This window comes from Diplotaxodon limnothrissa, linkage group LG20, assembly GCF_057381915.1.
Source record: "Diplotaxodon limnothrissa isolate DT_005_m linkage group LG20, D_limnothrissa_male_GT1.1, whole genome shotgun sequence".
Classification (NCBI taxonomy): Eukaryota; Metazoa; Chordata; class Actinopteri; order Cichliformes; family Cichlidae; genus Diplotaxodon; species Diplotaxodon limnothrissa.
The window spans coordinates 37,403,025-37,418,595 of NC_140615.1; the positions used below are offsets into that span (position 1 = coordinate 37,403,025).

Sequence of the window (15,571 nt, forward strand, 5' to 3'; positions counted from 1 at the left end):
TTCTTAACTGAAACACAGGGCTGGGTGCCGTTTTGTCCCAGCAGGTACGGGGGATTGCCACCTGATCCTGTACACCGGCTGGAAACTGACAGGGCAGGAGAGGAAATACAGCACAGTGGAGAAAGAGTGCCTGGCAATCCGGCCGGCGGTGGACTGTCGTCGTTCGTTCCTCTCACACCCAGACTGATGTGACTGTGTCAGAGGCAGAACTGAGGTCTAGTACAGCTGCATCAGCAACTACGATCAGATCAGCTCATTACAGCGTTCGTTATAGAAATAAATGGGATTTCAAGGTTCAAGGTTCTGTATTCGTTTTATTATTATTATTATTTCATATAAAATCTTAATGTTCTTTTTTATATTCACAGAAACAGCAGTCCAGGCTTCTTTCACCAACGCCTCAAAAACATGTTGCTCAAAGTCCTGCTTATTCTTTATTTAGCAGTGACCGTTTCATTTTAAATAAGAAAGTAGAGTTTACACAAATTAGAGAAGAACTAAAGAATAATCTTTTTTAAAAGGACAAAGCAGAAAGAAATGTTTCATAACCAAAATTGGTAAAGCTTGTCTTATACAGATGGTTTCGTTTCCTTGTTTCCTTCTTCATCCTTGTGGAAGACTTCTCCTTCTGGCTGCTTCCTCCAGCTCAGTGCGAGATCTCCAGCGACTCCCTGGTCCTTCAGCGTCTGTTTGAGCTGGGACACAAAAATGTGATTTGCAGAATATGACATAGACAAAATTATTCACTAATATTTGCTATTCACTCTTTTTTGCTGCTGCATAAGTTTGTTGTTATTAGGTATATGAAAGTTAAAGCAGCTTAAGGTTTGTTTCACAATAACGCTGGAGGTGACCAGTTACCTGTTTCAGCATGGCATCCATCACATCATCGTCATTCAGATCCAGACTGTTTTTCTCCAGCCTCAATCTCACCACTTGCTTGTAGGTAGGCGCTGATTAAAGAACGAGGGATACTCAGGGTTAGAAAACAAAGGATGGACAGCTTACGTCACCTGCTTTTCCTGCTGCCCTGAGTTTAGTTCAGGGTGTCAAACTCATTTCACATGGCGGGCCACGTGCAGCCTCCTTTCAGATAAACTCTCCTTTCTGTCAGTGACAAAGAAAGAAATCGCTCATCGTTTTTCTGACGCTCCAGATGTTGATCTTGCTGCTTTGACTTCCCATTTAAAGAGTTCGATCACAAATCTCAGAGTAAAAGTTGATTCTGCACTTTGACGGTCACGTAAACGAGGTGGTGAAACAGCACCTCAGACGCTTATCGAAGGTTAAGCCCTTTATTTTCAAGCGTGACTTGGAAAGTGTTATTCACGCCTTTATTACTTCACGTTTGGATCATTGCATTTCTCTTTCAATGGGGGTTGGGCAGGACACTTTGTCACGCTTGCAACTAGTGCAAAATGCCGCAGCACGATTTTTAACTGGCAGAAGGAAATTCGACCACATGGCTCCGGTTTTGGCCTCTCTACATTGGCTTCCAATTGAATTAAGGATCCGTTTTAAAGTCCTTTTATTGATTTTTAAATCTCTAAACGGTCTGGCACCTGTTTGCTTGTCTGATTTGTTGAGGCCTCATGTCCCCATTCACTCGCTTCGGTCAGCTGAGCAACTGCTGCTTTCGGTCCCAAAGTCACGGCTACAACTTGGAGGAGGCCGAGCGTTGCTGCTCCAATGCTTTGGAATAGCTTCCCTCTCCATATCAGACAGGCTCCATCAGTGCCAGGTTTTAAGTCCAGATTAAAAAACTATTTTTATTCGCTGGCTTTTAACTCTGTGGGTGACTTTTAAATTGATTTTGTTGCTATGTCTGATTTTTGCTATTTTATTACTATATTTGTATTTGTATTGTACAGCACAAGTGCCAATGATGATGATGATCCAGCTGTTTTCACGGTTGTTGCAGTCATGTTGGCAGACAACGGCCGACAGGATATCAAACAGGTTTGATTTTCTATGACTAAATGACTGATGATCGGGAGCTGGTCGTGAGGTCTTAATCGTGACCCCACGTACACAACATGATGCACGACACACGATTAAGGCGAAACTCGGGCCGATCCCCAAAAAGCTCAAAATGGACCAAAAACCACACAGTGGATGCCCAGCTAAAGTTTCACAAAGTAATTTACATGGAAGCTTTCTGTGGTTTCCAGTAGCACATTTAAAAAAGACACGTGGACAATCTGAAAAGAACATATTGAAATGAGTAGTAGCACTTTAGAGGATTCATACACATCACACGGTGTTTGAGAGTACGTGATAAGGGAGCATTTGCATGGATTCAAAACCTTGTAAAGCAGGAAATGCAAAGCAGCTTCTTCCCAGCTTTTTCACCAGGTGTGTGGAGTGGCAGGGTGACTTTCCCCTGCCTGTATTGAATACTGCTGTTTTAATAGTTTGATGATTTGATGGACTGCCTCTACTGCATCTTCCTAACGGACTGAAACATTGTGCATGTTACTATAAATTGTTACTTAACTTACTTTGAAAAATTCTGGTCAAAAGGACTGAGTGTAACTAAAGGTTAAGGCATAAAACCAGCATATTATACAGAAATCTAAATTAATTCCAAATTATTCTCAGACACTACACTGTGATTGGTGGGAGCCCCCCCCCAGGGTAAAGAAGTGTGGGGTAAGAAATAAAGCAACCTCAGTTTCACAGCCTGATCTCACAGTGCAGCAAATCTGTTGTATCATTACTTTTGCTTCTTTATGGATGGTGTTTAACGTCGGTCTGGAGTGCAGCGTGTGAGGCTCTGAGGTACACGCAGTGTTGCCAACTCAGTAAGGAAAATCGCTATTGGCTGTCCTAAAAGTCGCTAGAAGTCGCTGAATGACGTCATCGCCCAATTTGCATAATTGGTCATGCTAATCTAATTGTAACCTATGTTGATGGAGAGAGAAATAACATCGTGCAAGAGACATAAAGTGAGTAAAAAAGTCCTAAATGCATTTAGAGTTTATGTAGAACTACAAATTAAATTTCTTTTAGCAATTATTGTTTTTTTTTAATGTCACAATTCCAACCCTGCTCCTTTACCCGGGCTTGTGCAGGTGCGTCCGCCTCCTCTGCACTGCACCGCAGGCCACGCCCCGCCACAAACATGTAATTAAATTCAAAACTGAAGACTACCTCAATGTTAAATCTAATATTGTGCTTAAATAAAAATAGTAAGTAGACTGAACTCAGTTTTATCAGCTTAAGTCAGTTACCGGTGGTTTTCGTTCAAAAAGCTGAGCAACTCAGTTTATTTGTGTTGGCCTAAATTAGAGAAATGAGGTAAGCTGGAAATTTTGCTTTTCACTGGTGGAAAGTAACAAAGTGCAGCTTACCACTGTAGCAGATAAATGCTGTTTTTCGATCACAGTTCCAGTCCTCCCATACTCCAGCTGGAAAGAGTCCTGCCACACAAACCTTACTCCCTGTGCTTAAATCAGGTTGACCTGGGTTCCAGTATCTAAACGTGGAGTTACTACCATCTGTCCATTTCCAGGAGTCTCTGAAAAGGCCGATCCAGGCGGATTGCCCTGCAGGTAGCACTTCTGTTACTCTCTGGTTCTCAGACATGTTTCTCACACTGGCCAGGTCTGTGTGATGGGCTCTGCAGTAGCTCTGAGCCGCCGTCCATGTCATGAAATTGTTGATGAAGACAAATGTCACGTTCGGTCCTGAAAACAGACCAAAGTGAAGTGTTCTGAAGAACAATGTAGATCCCCGAAACACAACAGCTCCGGTTGCAGATGAAAATGCTGCTGACTTTTACATTTAAAAAATATTTTATTAATTAAAACTCTCACCTGTGACATCAGAACAAATGGCGTTAAATTTACTGCCACATCTGTCATTATTCCATAATCCAGTCTCATGTAACTTAGCACAGTGTTCGTTCCCTAACCAGTTGTCCGGTTGTCCAGGCTCCCAGTTTCTGAACGTAGCCTCATCATTTTTGTAGAAATCTGTGTCTGACATCGACCACCTCCAGCCGTTAATGTCACCATACATCCCAATCCAGGCTCGCTGCAAGCAATAATTAAATTGTGTTGACTAAAACGATATGACCTACATTCCTGTCTTAGAAATGAAGCCTGAACTGAGAGCTCTCATTTTTCTTTGGAATCATTCAGTTTGAGCTGGACCGAGGGGAGATCTGGTCACCTGGTGCAGTAATTACCCAGTCACACCTGTAGTTACGTGGTCAGTGGCGTGTTATGTCGACAGACTCAATCCCCAATGGACCCCCTGCAATGGTAAAGTTAGGCTGTGTGTGGACTGTGTTGAGGGTGAGCTTTGGGGGGGAGTGGCCCGTGTACAAAAAACTGAAAACTGTTTTGTTTTACACCCACGTACAGATTAAACACAAAATTACACACAAGGGAAGGAGCCCGAGTTAGTGCATGAGGTTGAACGGTACCGGCTGAGTATAGTTGGGATCACCTCAACGCAACGTCTTGGGCTCTGGAACCAGTCTCCTGGAGAGGTGCTGGACTTAATCTGGAGTTGCCCCTGGTGAAAGGCGGCGAGCTGGGGTGGGTATCTAGCTTGCAGCATGTATGTAGGGGTTTCTCCCAGTGGACAAGAGGGTTCTTTCCCTGCGCCTTCAGGTCAGGGAATGGTTCCTAACTGTTGTCTGCACTTATGCACCGAATGATGGATCAGAGTACCCAGCCTTCTTGGAGACCTCTGAAACAATAAGCTCCGTTGGAGCAGCCTTTCAACGCCGACACGAACCCGACGTATCAGCCAGAGGTCCCTTTGCTACGGTTCAGAGCCGCGGACCTGTTTTATATACGAGATCGCTGCAAAAAGTGCAGCCTTACCTAATGTCCACCTACTGTTACTCATTTATATTAAGATTAAACATCTAGTTGGTGTTGGTGTGGAGAGTAGCCTTCAGTATTCTGTAATCTGTAGTGGAGTACATTTTAAAAGTAACCGTCCCAACACTGCACAGAGATGATGACTTGACCAAAAACATAATGGACTACTGGGACAATATGTTCAAGTAAAAGCACGAACACAAATCAGAAAACTTAATCCAACGATAGGTGAACATTTATCTGCAAAATAATTTTATTTTTGAGACAATTTTTCAATAATACATTTTTATGTGCACTGAGGTGTTTTCATGGTGTTTTATTGCTTTTTTACCCAAAGGAATGATCTGAAAAGTCGTTTTCAGGCAATAGAAAACATATTTTTTGTAATATAGCAGATTCTTTTTAACTATAGTGCAGAAAAGTGACGACATCCATGCCTACCATGCCACTGATACATACAAACACATTAACTCCCACCTGTGGCTTACATATGTCAATTTAATTTAAAAAGAGGATAAAAGTGTACTCACATTTTGGTATTGTGCGTAGTTCATTTTACTTGAGTCTGCCATGCTCTGCAGGATCCTCACACCCTCCATGTTTTCTAAGGTGGCCAGGTCTGTGTATCTCTCTCTGCAGTAACTCAGAGCATCAGTCCAGTTCTTCCAGTCATAAACAAAATGGTACTGACGCTTAACATATGAGGAGCCTGAACACAGCCCTGCAGATATAGATGTGAATACTGATTTTACATTTATGCTTAAAACAAAAGAAATCCATCTTAACTTTGTCATTATATTTTAATGTAATAATATCTACTTTTATGTGCAGTAAAATAACTTAGAATTTTAATGTTTCGAGTATATAATGATTTAACAATTTGGTGCAAACTATGATTCTGTTTTCAGCACAGCAATGAAAGAGAAAAGTATTGTACAGCTAACATAATAGTTCCTAAAGGTTTCACAGTGCTGATGTTGCATTAAAGAAAAGTGGAAATGATAAAAACACATTAAAATACTCGCCTGATGCAGCTACGATAAACAGAAAAACCTTTTCCATACTTGTCTGCTTCGTGTTCCTTATCCGACTGAACGTGCAACTGATCTTTCAGCTTGTCTCATGCAAAGTGATTATAGGGAAAATATTTGCATTCGACACCAGTTGGATTTATGCTCACTGCCTGCATCTTTGGTTAATGAGGTTCTACTGAAGCCCGTGTTTGGTGAAGAGTGAGGCTTTTGTGAGTCTTGCTTGTTCACAGGTGCAATGACGTCACAGGTGTACCTGATACACACTCCAGTGAATCACCTCAAAACAAACTGAAGCAATCTGATAAAAACAAAATGTAACTTTTATAGCAAATATAAGTATGTTCTACTTTTAGCTTCAGATGAACAAAAAAAAGGTTTTTAGATTTTAAAAGTAAAGTAAGACGTAAAAAATATGTTTGACGTGTGGCAGCAAGTAGCACATTTCTTCTTTTTCTTTGAGATGTTCCTTTAGGGGTTACTGTAACATAAGAGTGTTTATTATTCCCAGAGCTGGTAAGTTGTCATGGTGGATGATTTGCCTCCACCCTGTCTCCACCTCCTCTTCTGTCACATCAACCCTTTGCATGTCCGGTTTTACTGCATCTATAAATATTTTCTTCTGTTCCTCTTTTCTGACCCATTTATCTAGAAGAAGCTTTAACATGTAAATAAAAAAAAGGTGCGGCACTACTGCTGCTAATATATTTTCAGCTGATCTTCACAGTGTCCCTGTGTGCATGCACATGTGTTGTGAGCCTTCGTGTTCAGTTTTGCCATCGTGTGTAACTTTGTAATTTCAGATTATCCTGTTGAATTGAGATGAGATTATTGGCTGTGAAAATTGTGTACATGTCATGAATCGCTGTGCGGCAGGCAGGAGTTGGACCCAAAGTGCAGGACTCACAGACTCAGGGAGGTGAACTCAAAACTCAGCTTTATTTGCTGGCAGGGAAAAAATACAAACTAATCTAAACTGGGAACTTGGAAAACTCACAGAGAGACACACAGGGAGATCCACACAGCAAGAGGGACGACGCGACACTGACTCAGAGAAACACAGGGTTTAAATACACTGGGAAGTAACGAGGGGAATGAGACACAGAAGGAGGGCACAGCTGGGAGAAATCAGGACTGACGAGACAAGCAAAGCAGGACGCATTCACATGAGACACGGACCATCAAAGTAAAACAGGAAGGATCACACAGAGACGCGAACTTGACACAGTGGAGACAGCAACTAAGAAATACAGAGACATAAACCATAAGGCAGAGGTCTAAGAACCAAAATACACAGGGAAATACTCAGCTGGGAACACAAGAGACTAGACTAGAGAGAGTAACAAAAAACCAACCATGAGAACATAATGCACAGAGTGACAGAAAACAAGAAACTCAAACATGCAAAGACACAATTACACAGAACAGAGGGGACACAGAGAGACATGAAGGGCAAGGGATCAAAACTAGAAGCCATAGAATAAATCACACACAAGTACAATAATACAAAAATCACAAAGAACTAAAAACGCTGGGTCAGGAGACCCAGGACCGTGACAGTACCCCCCCCTCAAGGGCTGGCTCCAGACAGCCCAAACACAGAAAGACAAAACCAAACAGAAAACAACCCAGGGCGGGCGGCGGGGGCCCAGGACGGAGGGCTCGGAACAGAAAACAAAAGAAGAGCACGGCAAACACCGGAGCCCAAGAAAACAACCCAAACACAGAGCAGTTCAGGGGGCCGACCATGCGGAAGGCAACGGCGGAGACGTGGAACCAGTTCAGGGGGCCGACCGTGCGGAAGGCAACGGCGGCGGCGAAGGAGACGACGGAGCAGTTCAGGAGGCCGACCGCGCGGAAGGCAGCGGCGGCGGCGAAGGAGACGGAGCAGTTCAGGGGGCCGACCGCGCGGAAGGCAGCGGCGGCGGCGAAGGAGACGACGGAGCAGTTCAGGGGGCCGACCGCGCGGAAGGCAGCGGCGGCCCCCCAGTCTCAGGCGTGCTGGCCATGGCCTGGTGGGCACAGGACCAGTCGAGGCAGGACCAGACGAGGCAGGACCAGACGAGGACGAAGACTCGGAGGCCGGACCAGGCGGAGCTGCAGAGGCTGAGGCCGGACCAGGCGGAGCTGCAGAGGCTGAGGCTGGACCAGGGGGAGCACAGGCTGAAGCCGAAGCTGGGCCAGGCGGAGCAGAAGCAGAAGCCAAAGCTGGACCAGAAGCAGAGGCTGAGACCGGACCAGGCGTAGCAGAAGCAGAGGCTGGGATCGGACCAGGCGTAGCAGAAGCAGAGGCCGGACCAGACGACGCTGAAGCAGAGGCAGGACCAGGCGACGCTGAAGCAGCGGCAGAGGCTGGCCCAGGCGTAGCAGAAGCACAGGCTGGCCCAGGCGTAACAGAAGCACAGGCAGAGGCTGGACCAGGCGATGACGAGGCGGTCGCAGGTGGCGGCTGGACAGGCTCCTCGGGCCCTCCAGCTGATGCGGCGTGAGGCTGAACGGGCCCCTCGGACCCTCCAGCGGAGACAGGAGGCTGAACGGGCCCCTCGGACCCTCCAGCTGACGAGGCGTGAGGCTGGACAGGCCCCTCGGACCCTCCAGCGGAGACAGGAGGCTGAACGGGCCCCTCGGACCCTCCAGCGGGGACAGGTGGCTGAACGGGCCCCTCGGACCCTCCAGCGGGGACGGGCGGCTGAACGGGCTCCTCGGACCCTCCAGCGGGGACGGGCGGCTGAACGGGCCCCTCGGACCCTCCAGCGGAGACAGGAGGCTGAACGGGCCCCTCGGACCCTCCAGCGGAGACGAGGAGGTGCTGGCTGGGCTCACTGGAACCCCCAGCGGACGAGGTAGATGGCGGCACGGGAGCCGCGGAGTGCTGGATGAGCTCATCCGAGCTTCCAGCAGGAGCCGATGTAGAGCCAGAGAGAATTGGGACCCCGGGCTCAACGTTAAGCTGGCTAGAAAACTGCACTGCTACGGGGAACTGGGCCAAAGGTTCAGGTGCGAGCTGAGCTGCTGGACACACGGGGACCTGAGCTGCTGGACACACGGGGACCTGAGCTGCTAACGGTGGAGAAGTAAATGACTGCACAGGGGACTGAACTGATGTCTGTAGTAACGGTGGTGGTGAGAGTGGAGTAGGTGGTGGAGTTAATGACTTCACAGGGGAATGAACTAGAGGTAGTGACGGTTGTGGTGCTGGTGGTTGAGTGGGTGACTGTGCTAAAGGAGGCTGCACTGGGGACACTGGAGACTGCACTGGGGAAAGCAGGGCTGCAGGAGGCTGCACTGGGGACACTGGAGACTGCACTGGGGACACTGGAGACTGCACTGGGGAAAGCAGAGCTGCAGGAGACTGCGCTAGAGACTGCAGTGATGGTTGTAGTGGAGGTGTGACGGGTGGAGGAGTGGCTGAAGTGGCTGCGGGTCGGGCGGCTAGTGGCTCAGCTACAGAGCATATTAACGGCAGGGCTATGGGTTGAATGTCTGACTGAGTAGCAGCCTGAATGGCTGGGTGTAGTGATGGTGGTGGTGGAAGGGAAACAGGTGGTAGTGTGGATGACGGAACTAAGGGCGACTGAGTGGCAGACCGAACTGATGACTGAAGCGATGGTAGAGGTGAAAATGGAGCGTGTGGTGGAGTTAATGGCTGTGCTAGCGGGGACACAGGAGACGCAGCTTGTAGCTGGGCAGCTAAGAGAGCTTCAGGAGGCTGGGCAGCTGATAAACTGTTCACATTACCATCCGTAGCACAAAACACAGCCCCTGAACGAATAGTTCCACGGTTCGACACAGAAAAAGAGTCCTTACTCACCACAGCCGGCGATGTACAAGTCTGAATGTCCGGCTGTGGGGTGGCGCGCTGGCGGCGTGATCGTCGTTTCTTTTTTGATGATGGCTCTGACGGGCCGAGCGGCTCCACATCCGGCCCTTCAGGCAGGTGGGTAGTAGCAGCTGGGGGATGAAGGTGGAGCTCGTTGTGGATTAAATCCTGTTCGAGTGGGTGGAGCGCACTGAGTAGCCAGGGAAGACCAGAGATTAAACGCTGTAGTTTGGTTTCCACAGCACGGCGAAATTCCTTCCCCTCATGTTCGAGCCACAGATGCAGGAGTCTTTCCACGGAGTAGATAATGTCCAGACGCAGTTCTTCTGGTGGGTTGAGTGCTGCTGGGTCCATATCTGGTCGCGTCGTACTGTCATGAATCGCTGTGCGGCAGGCAGGAGTTGGACCCAAAGTGCAGGACTCACAGACTCAGGGAGGTGAACTCAAAACTCAGCTTTATTTGCTGGCAGGGAAAAAACATACAAACTAATCTAAACTGGGAACTTGGAAAACTCACAGAGAGACACACAGGGAGATCCACACAGCAAGAGGGACGACGCGACACTGACTCAGAGAAACACAGGGTTTAAATACACTGGGAAGTAACGAGGGGAATGAGACACAGAAGGAGGGCACAGCTGGGAGAAATCAGGACTGACGAGACAAGCAAAGCAGGACGCATTCACATGAGACACAGACCATCAAAGTAAAACAGGAAGTATCACACAGAGACGCGAACTTGACACAGTGGAGACAGCAACTAAGAAATACAGAGACATAAACCATAAGGCAGAGGTCTAAGAACCAAAATACACAGGGAAATACTCAGCTGGGAACACAAGAGACTAGACTAGAGAGAGTAACAAAAAACCAACCATGAGAACATAATGCACAATGCAGAGTGACAGAAAACAAGAAACTCAAACATGCAAAGACACAATTACACAGAACAGAGGGGACACAGAGAGACATGAAGGGCAAGGGATCAAAACTAGAAGCCATAGAATAAATCACACACAAGTACAATAATACAAAAATCACAAAGAACTAAAAACGCTGGGTCAGGAGACCCAGGACCGTGACAGTACATCACTGTTCGTTGTATGCTACTGATGACGGTCATTCCTGTATATCCATAAACTTTCCCATTGGTTGGTTTTTATCTCTGCTTTGGTGATTTATCTTAGGGTGACCAACTGTCCTAGGAGAACTGTGTTCCCAGGGGAACACAGCCAGCAACTGCAGGTGAAGCTTGGGATGTGACCGGTCCATCCCCAAAGCCGGAGCCACCCCGAGCTGTTCACAGACGGGGGGCTGGCAGCCTAGCCTGCGTAAGTGGAGGGCTGAGCAAGGCGATGACCCGAAGGTCCACCCCCAGCACCGTCACCACGTGCTTGTCTGTAGACAGAGGAGCCTCAAGAGTGAACTCGCAATGAGACACTCGAGGTCAGACACATAGTCCCAGCTACTGGGCATCCCCGTGCTGGCCGTCTAAGTCCATGACACACAGGCCAAGCACCAACAGGGAGCCAGCATCGCAGGCTGGGGGACACTCACTCACTTGCTGAGGCATCAGACACAGCGAGGACCGACCGGCGGGCAAGCCGGCAAATGCGGCAACACGCCAGGAGAACACAGCCTGCAGTTGCAGCAGCCTATATGCCAGACAGAGACTGGCCAAGGAGGCTGGAGAACACACATTCGCTGGCTGACGTATCAGACACAGCGAGGCCCGGCTGGCGTGTAAGCCGGCAAATGCGGGCAACATGCCAGGGGAACACAGCAAGCGGCTGTAGTGTAGCCGCTGGAGAGGAGCTCCAAGCCAGGGACGCGACCCGCAACTCGCCCCAGGGCCAAGCAGTACAACACACTCGCTTATCAGACACAGTGAGGCCCGGCTAACATGTAACGGGCGAACCGCCTGCAGGGAGCCTGACGCTGCGGGTTGGAGAACACTCACTTGCCGGCTGGCGTATCAGAGACAGCGAGGCCCGGCTCGCTGTGTCTGAGGGAACACAGACAGGAGCCGCAGCAGCTGATATGCCAGAGAGAACCCAGCTAAAAAAGGCTGGAGAACGCACACTCGCCGCAGCGAGGCCCAACTGGCGCGTAAGCAGGCGAATGCGGGCAACACGCCAGGGGGAGACAGCCCGGAGCAGCAGTGCAGCCAGGGACGTGACACGCCGGGAGTAGCAACTCACTGGGCGGGCCCCTCCGGCCACGGGGACCCGCAGCATGTAGACAACGTGCCAGGCAGTGAGCCAGCGCCGCAGGCCGGAGAACTGTCAACCGCAAGCCGAGCCAAGCATCATAAGCATCAACCTCCTGACAATCAAACCTCCACCAACCCAGGCCTCAAGAAGGCAAGCCCACGGGAGGGAACGCTGTGGGAGGGGCCCGCAATCAGGCGACCCAGACATGGGTTCACTCGTCCGGGTCCCACTCCAGTGGTAGCCAGAGAGGATGGAAGCTTCTTCAACATCCACCTCACGATAATCAACCCCCACCAGCCCGGGCCTCACAGAGGCGGGGCCATGGGAGTGAACGCTGCAGCCACCATCCTCACATAGCCTCTCAGGCTATGTGAGGATTGGAGCGGACCCCCTGTGCCCAGCCCGCCTGCAGCCCTATAGCGGGAGCGACAAAATGGCCACCAGCAGAGCATAAGTAACCCTCACACTCCTGTAGGGCACGCCGCCCTGCCCAGGGAAGGTCCAAAGGGGCAACCAGGGACCGGGGGGAGGCAACGGGGGAGGGGCCAAAGGCAACTACTTCCGCCATGCACGGCAGCATCCAAATGCGCGCAGGGGATCAGAAACGCCAAGAGGCAGGGCACACACAGCCTGCAACCAGGCCAACCAGGCATCAGCGGCACCTAAGACAGTGGGCACTGAGGTTGCGTGATAGCATCAACCTTGAGGTCCACTCTACTAGATGGCACCTCAGGAAGGGCTAATTCCCACACCCGGCATGCTCCAAGCAAGAGCTGAAGGGACCCATCTCGCCCGACACTGTACCTGGGGACCAGCAGGGGGCAGACCAGGGACAGGTGGGCAACACCAGAGGAGAGGATGGACGCTTCGTGTGGGCCGCCATACTTCTGCTACCAAGCAAGGGGCCTTACGAAAGGCAGATTGAAATTTATCAAGAATGTTATGTTCATCTAGAACAACCGTGAGTTGCTTGGCCACAACCTTTTCTAAAATCTTGGCAACAAAAGGCAATTTTGAGATGGGTCTGTGGCTGGAAAGCAAAGAAGCAAATAAGCATCAGGTTTGGGTTTTTTTTAAAGTGGGTGAATGACAGCACTAAGTGTGACGTCATCCCCGAGCTGCTGCTTTGTGAGTTGTTGTTCTGCGCTCACAGACGGGACACACAGCATGCAGCAGCGCACCTGGTGATGTTTAAAAGATGCCAAAGTGCAGCTGCAGCTTTTCAGATGAACTGCAAAAGAAATTTCCCTCGTACTGTCCCGGTACTGGTCATTTTTCTCATACAGATGAGGCCTTATTTCTGTACCATTATTTAATTGCAGAGGTCTTTAAGTTATTTTTTTGCCCTTGCTGACGTGTAAAAGACGATGTGACATTTTTGTTTCACCGTTCATTAACCGCACAGGGAAGGCATCGTTTAAATAGGTTAAAATTTTCTTTAAGCAAACATTATTGTTAAAGTTCTTCATGACTGGGCCAAGTGTCCTCTTTTTTGGAAATCAAAATATGGTCACCCTAGTTTATCTTATTTCTGTGTACACATGATTGAAAACCACAACCAGTATAACTAAGTCGCAGACTCACAACAGAATTAGAAAAACAGGCCTTTAAATAAACGGTCAGTGCAATCTACAAACAGAGCAGAAGTTGCCAGAAATGATCCACCATTGGCTGTCCTGAGGTGCGGTGCCTGCCTTTCAGTGGTCACCTGATCGTCACACCCATGCACACGCACGTGTGGCTCATCACAGCTGATAAACACTGACCATACTTAAGGCCTGGTTGGAGTGGTGCTCCTCGCTGGAGCTTTGTACTCACTAGTGTTGAGCCCGGCTTAGTGTCTTCTTGATCTCCCTGTGAGTCTGACATCTAACTCCATCTCCTTGTATAGACCTCCCTGGGTCTGAACCTGTCTTCCCTGGACCCTTCCCAGTTGAGCGTGAGTGAGAGTGACTGTACATTGTGGAGTGTGACCGTGTGTTTCCCTTTTACCAGCCAGTTATGTGTTGTGGTTGTTGTAACATCTGCTGCCCTCTTGGCCTTTTTAACCTCAATGTGCCTTTTATTTCAATAAATAAAGGATAATTAACTAAAAATGAAATGAGTAAGATTCAGTGTTAATCAGGGAAACACATGATACAGTACAGTACATGTACACATGTTGTACTGATAATTTTGCAATAAAACAGCAGTTTATTTTGATCAGTTTGTTGCAAAACACCCCCAAACCAATTTTAGCATTCTACAGTGAGTGGGTGTACTATTATTATTGCTCTTATAGTAGAAAAGCAGAGAGCGCCACATACAGTGGCTTGCAAAAGTATTCGGCCCCCTTGAACTTTTCCACATTTTGTCACATTACAGCCACAAACATGAATCAGTTTTATTGTAATTCCACGTGAAAGACCAACACAAAGTGGTGCACACGTGAGAAGTGGAACGAAAATCATACATGATTCCAAACTTTTTTTTACAAATAAATAACTGCAAAGTGGGGTGTATGTAATTATTCAGCCCCTGAGTCAATACTTTGTAGAACCACCTTTTGCTGCAGTTCCAGCTGCCAGTCTTTTAGGGTCTGTCTCTACCAGCTTTGCACATCTACAGACTGAAATCTTTGCCCATCCTTCTTTGCAAAGCAGCTCCAGCTCAGTCAGATTAGATGGACAGCGTTTGTGAACAGCAGTTTTCAGATCTTGCCACAGATTCTCGATTGGATTTAGATCTGGACTTTGACTGGGCCGTTCTAACACATGGATGTGTTTTTTTTTAAAACCATCCTATTGTTGCCCTGGCTTTATGTTTCGGGTTGTTGATGCTGGAAGGTGAACCTCCGCCCCAGTCTCAAGTCTTTTGCAGACTCCAAGAGGTTTTCTTCCAAGATTGCCCTGTATTTGGCTCCATCCATCTTCCCATCAACTCTGACCAGCTTCCCTGTCCCTGCTGAAGAGAAGCCCCCCAGAGCATGATGCTGCCACCACCACCATATCTGACAGTGGGGATGGTGTGTTCAGAGTCATGTGCAGTGTTAGTTTTCCACACATAGCGTTTTGCATTTTGTCCAAAAAGTTCCATGTTGGTCTCATCTGACCAGAGCAGCTTCTTCCACATGTTTGCTGTGTCCCCACATGGCTTGTGGCAAACTGCAAACGGGACTTCTTATGGTTTTCTGTTAACAATGGCTTTCTTCTTGCCGCTCTTCCATAAAGGCCAACAAGGAAATCTTTGTGTAGCCTAAGCCTGCTTTAAATGTCTCAATAACTTTATCCCTGACCTGTCTGGTGTGTTCTTTGGACTTCAAGGTGTTGTTGCTCCCAATATTCTCTTAGACAACCTCTGAGGCGTCACAGAGCAGCTGTATTTGTACTGACATTAGATTACACACAGGTGCATCTATTTAGTCATTAGTACTCATCAGGCAACGTCTATGTGCAACTGACTGCACTCAGACCAAAGGGGGCTGAATAATTACGCACACCCCACTTTGCAGTTATTTATTTGTAAAACATGTTTGGAATCATGGATGATTTTCGTTCCACTTCTCACGTGTGCACCACTTTGTGTTGGTCTTTCATGTGGAATTCCAATAAAACTGATTCATGTTTGTGGCTGTAATGTGACAAAATGTGGGAAAGTTTAAGGGGCCGAATACTTTTGCATCCACTGTAG

The 15,571-nt window shown here is 48.1% G+C and overlaps 2 protein-coding genes across 2 annotated transcripts; both read right to left on the reverse strand.

Annotated features, from left to right (window-relative positions):
* Nucleotides 1-569: 569 nt before the first annotated feature.
* LOC146611432 (C-type mannose receptor 2-like) lies at nucleotides 570-5,900 on the reverse strand. The gene is made up of 6 exons (XM_085345615.1): nucleotides 5,864-5,900; nucleotides 5,369-5,559; nucleotides 3,819-4,038; nucleotides 3,354-3,689; nucleotides 862-953; nucleotides 570-695 (listed from the first exon to the last, which is right to left on the reverse strand). The coding sequence occupies exons 1-6, from the start codon at nucleotides 5,898-5,900 to the stop codon at nucleotides 570-572; spliced, it is 1,002 nt and encodes a 333-aa protein (XP_085201741.1).
* Nucleotides 5,901-7,861: 1,961 nt separating this feature from the next.
* On the reverse strand, nucleotides 7,862-10,043 carry LOC146611433 (uncharacterized). Its single transcript, XM_085344918.1, has 3 exons — nucleotides 9,186-10,043; nucleotides 8,271-9,119; nucleotides 7,862-7,975 (listed from the first exon to the last, which is right to left on the reverse strand). Exons 1-3 carry the CDS (start codon nucleotides 10,041-10,043, stop codon nucleotides 7,862-7,864), a joined length of 1,821 nt encoding a protein of 606 aa, XP_085201044.1.
* Between the last annotated feature and the right edge of the window lie 5,528 nt (nucleotides 10,044-15,571).

Excerpts from the sequence above, each read along its gene's own strand:
- LOC146611433 (XM_085344918.1), bottom strand. The coding sequence starts at position 10,043 with ATGGACCCAGCAGCACTCAACCCACCAGAAGAACTGCGTCTGGACATT. Across the intron at positions 9,120-9,185 it reads TTTCCCCAGTGCAGTCTCCA|TCTCCAGTGTCCCCAGTGCA; the intron begins GTGTCCCCAGTG and ends TCCCCAGTGCAG. Across the intron at positions 7,976-8,270 it reads CTGGTCCAGCCTCTGCCTGT|CCTCTGCAGCTCCGCCTGGT; the intron begins GCTTCTGTTACG and ends GTCCGGCCTCAG.
- LOC146611432 (XM_085345615.1), bottom strand. The coding sequence starts at position 5,900 with ATGGAAAAGGTTTTTCTGTTTATCGTAGCTGCATCAG. Across the intron at positions 3,690-3,818 it reads CATTTGTTCTGATGTCACAG|GACCGAACGTGACATTTGTC; the intron begins GTGAGAGTTTTA and ends GTCTGTTTTCAG. Across the intron at positions 696-861 it reads TGGATGCCATGCTGAAACAG|CTCAAACAGACGCTGAAGGA; the intron begins GTAACTGGTCAC and ends TTTGTGTCCCAG.